This window comes from Tupaia chinensis, unplaced genomic scaffold (genome assembly GCF_000334495.1).
Source record: "Tupaia chinensis unplaced genomic scaffold, TupChi_1.0 Scaffold000259_1, whole genome shotgun sequence".
NCBI lineage: Eukaryota > Metazoa > Chordata > Mammalia > Scandentia > Tupaiidae > Tupaia > Tupaia belangeri.
Genome location: NW_006159739.1, coordinates 626,957 through 630,975, shown reverse-complemented (window position 1 = coordinate 630,975; position 4,019 = coordinate 626,957). Strand labels below are relative to the sequence as shown.

General features: G+C 49.9%; 1 protein-coding gene across 1 annotated transcript in view; it reads left to right on the top strand.

The window, feature by feature from the left end:
• The window catches only part of DMRTB1 (DMRT like family B with proline rich C-terminal 1), an 8,825-nt gene extending 7,241 nt beyond the window's left edge, over positions 1-1,584 (top strand). The window contains 1 exon segment of the mRNA XM_006149372.1: positions 697-1,584. Within this exon segment, the coding sequence (XP_006149434.1) occupies positions 697-761 (65 nt within the window). The 3' untranslated portion in view covers positions 762-1,584.
• Positions 1,585-4,019: the final 2,435 nt, after the last annotated feature.

The following is a 4,019-nucleotide window of genomic DNA, read 5'->3' as shown; positions in this document are numbered from 1 at the left end:
CTTTCCCTGAGGGGAAGGCTAGCAAACTCAATGAGGTCTTTAAAATAACTGTCAGAACTGTCTGATAAGCTAGGTGAGTCTGGTGACATCATTCCATTTTACTGAAGAGGAAACTAAAGTCTGTTGCACACTTAGTGTGTGTGATACCTGATCTGTTACCTAGAGAAGTGGTATAGTGTGTCTGGAAGCACACCAGCCCGGTGCCGTGTGGCCTGGGTGTGAGTCCTGGCCCTGGTGCTTACTAGCTCTGTGGCCTCAGGCAAGCTAATTGGTTCCTTGGTGCTTCTGTTTCAGGATCTACAAAAATGCACTAACAACAGCCCCTACCTTGTGATTATTCTGGATTAAATGAATCGATGAAAGTATTAGTGAAAGGTAGCTGTCGCCTATTGTCTCACTCGTGCTGCCATTGCAAGGTTGAGGTGGTCTCATTTGACAGAGGGGAAGCTGAGATTCAGAGCTGCTGGGTTTCTCACTTCCTGCCACCCAGCTGGTATGGAGCAGAGTAAGAGTTAGAACTTGAGTCCATGTCATGTGGCCAGGCCCTGAATTGTAGTCTCCTGATGGCAGCAAACTAGAGGCATACCCATACTTCAGAGGGGCTGGAGAGATGAGAAAGCCTTATAGGAAAGCTGCATCTGAGAACAGGTAATTTGCCCTCTTTCTAAATCCATCTGCCCTCTTTGTCCTTCACAGACGACCAGGATGCGGAGATGCCCTCTGAGCCCAGCCAGCCGTCCTCTCAGGAGCAGTCTGACTAATCCCTAGCCCGCCCTCCAGGCCAGCAAAGTGGGGTGTTGAGGGGGTGACAGTGATAATTTTCTGATCTGTGTTTAGTGGTGTGTGGGGAGGAAGGATATTGATAGGCGTAAGATGGCAGTTAATTCCCATTTCCAGATAGGAGGAAGGAGGGTGATTTCTAAAGTTCTTTAACCCTGAGCTGTAGGATTGAAGAGGAATGTGAAGGAAGAGGTTACCAGGGGAGGGCCTGGGCTCTGAGGAGTAGGGGCTGGTGGAAGCTCACGTTTAGAAATGAATTTAACCGTCCCTGGGTGTGCTGCCGTTTATTGTACTAGCCCCGAAGATGGACTCTGATTTCCTCAGGCCTGTTCCAGGACAGGAGGCACCGTCTATTTCAGCCTTCTGCTCCCTTCGCCTGGTCCCTACAGGGCTGGGAGCACGAGACATTTCACTTTCAGCCCTTCTATGTGACTGGGGCCAGCAGCCAGACCAGAGGTGTTGACAGCAGGTTCTGCAGCGTCCTGTCTTGCTGCTCGGTCTCCCACCGTCTTCCTGGCCACTGCCCCTTCTCCAGCGGGGTTACTAGTAAGCATCCTGACCACCAGGGCCAGTTCACTCTCCTCCGTAAAGTTTAAGCCATTATAGGCATCATTTCTGTTTTTTTTCTTTAAAGAATCTATTCATGTTTGATTACTTGATGTTTATATAGTGACTGCCAACTTTTAAAAGTAGGCTGTCGGTAAATACTGATGCCGTTCCCAGAGAATAGAATGGTGCTTTCAAGCGCCCGTGACATCAGAAGTTTCTTCTCTGGGGACAGTTAACTGTTGAAATAAAATGAGCAGTGGAAATCCTTGTGCAAGATTTATTCTCTCTTTAAACTTTGTAGAAGGCAGCAGTCTGGGTAGGGGAGTTGGGGGGCCTGGGTGGGTGGGTGGCCTGCTGGCCTCTAATATGTGCTTCCTTAGCAGGGCCCTTCCTAGTCTACTTTCCCTTCCCTTTACCTTAGTTGCTAAGGAAGAAGGTCGGGCTAGACTAGTATATTTATTTCTTTAGTGTTGCTATTACTTCAAGCAGTGGAGCCCTTTTGGGAAGATTGTGTGTAAAGATACAAAATGTAAAAGATTTATTTTTCCTTCTGCTTTCATAGTCCTGCAGAGGGACTTCTTGTTTGTTTGTTTGTTTTGGTTTTGTTTTAAGTTTTTCATTATTTTTACCATAGAGCTCATGAGGTTGCTGGAGAGACACAGACACAGTGATAAGGAAAGTGAGAAATCACCTCCCAGGGGGATGGTCATGCTGCAATCACTTCTCCATTCTTCTCCTGGGATCTTGGGTATGAGTACACACACACACATACACACACACACACACAGAGCATGATTTTTCAAGCCAGCAGGTCTGGGACTTGAACCATGATCAGCCATGTGAGATTCCAGTTCCAGGCCTTAACCCCATGTCATCTGCGCTTCCTTAGCAGGGCCCTTCCTAGTCTACTTTCCCTTCCCTTTACCTTAGTTGCTAAGGAAGAAGGTCGGGCTAGACTAGTATATTTATTTCTTTAGTGTTGCTATTACTTCAAGCAGTGGAGCCCTTTTGGGAAGATTGTGTGTAAAGATACAAAATGTAAAAGATTTATTTTTCCTTCTGCTTTCATAGTCCTGCAGAGGGACTTCTTGTTTGTTTGTTTGTTTTGGTTTTGTTTTAAGTTTTTCATTATTTTTACCATAGAGCTCATGAGGTTGCTGGAGAGACACAGACACAGTGATAAGGAAAGTGAGAAATCACCTCCCAGGGGGATGGTCATGCTGCAATCACTTCTCCATTCTTCTCCTGGGATCTTGGGTATGAGTACACACACACACATACACACACACACACACAGAGCATGATTTTTCAAGCCAGCAGGTCTGGGACTTGAACCATGATCAGCCATGTGAGATTCCAGTTCCAGGCCTTAACCCCATGTCATCTGCTGGCCTGAGGGACATGGTTTTATAAAAAGAGAACTTGATCCCATTCTGTTGTTTCAGAGTCCTGGGCTTATATCCGGTGTCTCTGGGAATCCCCAGCTCTGCCCATGAGGAGCATAGAATCTAGTGGGAGAGACAAATAATCTAATGGGATTTGTTCTAGAACAGAGAAGTAGATGGGCCGTGGGGTTAGTCAGAGAAAGCCTTCTGGAGGAGTCAAGACCTTAGTTGCATCTTAAAGTACAAAAATGAGTTAGTTGAGTAAGAGTGATGGGTACTCCTAGTAGGGGTGCAGAAAGGTAGGGGACCTGAAACAAAAGCTTCCAGGGTGAGGAGTGGCAATCTCTCCATCCAGGGAAATGCTGGTTCCTGGGAGAAGAGGCTGTCCTACTTCTGTGTTGTCTGTGGGCAAGGGTGTCCAAGCATCCTTGGTCCTAGAACAGGTGGCAGGACATGGAGGATATTCTAACCATTCTGTCAACCTCAGTGTGAAGGCTAAGGGTCCAGGACCTAGGCCCGCTCTGCTGGAAGGCACGGAGCAGGTGCTGTCATGGGGATTTTCAGCTACTGCTTTATAGACACTAAGTGTTTTCAGCGGGCAAGCCAGGCGTGCTGAAGCCAGAGGCTTGATGCAGTGATCTTGACTAGCTTGACTTGCGACTGAAGCGGGCAGTCACCCCAGTGCCGGCCCTGCCCCGGGGTCAGCATCTTTCCTGGTGCTTTGGGGGTGCCTGCTGGGCTGAAAACAACTGGGGGACAAGGGCCTACCCGAGTGCTACCCCCGGCCTACTGGTTTTCAGGGCGAGAGACCCGCCTCTGATGTGGATCCCAAGTTCGGAGTGCCCCCAGCTTGTCGTCTCCTTTTTCTCTGGGCTTTCACCCTGGTGGGTCATTGGGCCCCTGCTCCTAGCAGCCTTTCCAGTCAGTCCACTCTGCGGTCCCTGAATGCCCTGCTCCTCCAGGCTGGCCTCCAGTCGCAGCAGCATGAGCACTGAGACTCCAGGTCTGATGCTACTGCCTTGCATGCCTCTGTGGCTCTTACTGCTCTTAGAATTTACAAGTGGACCTTCCTGCCACCTCACCGGCCTCCCTCTCCCAGTGGCCCAGCCTAAGGCCTAGAGGGGTGGGGTCAGGCAGAAAAGACTGGGAAGTGGAGCAACAGGTCTCGGTTCTGCCAGGGTTTGGCTAACAATGGGAGGGTAAGGTAGGAAGCGGCCCGCGGTCCCTGACTGGATGCACTGGCAGTGTGCAGCCAGGAGAGGGCGGGCCCGCCGCCGCCGCGGGGGGGGCCGCGGCGGGGGGGGG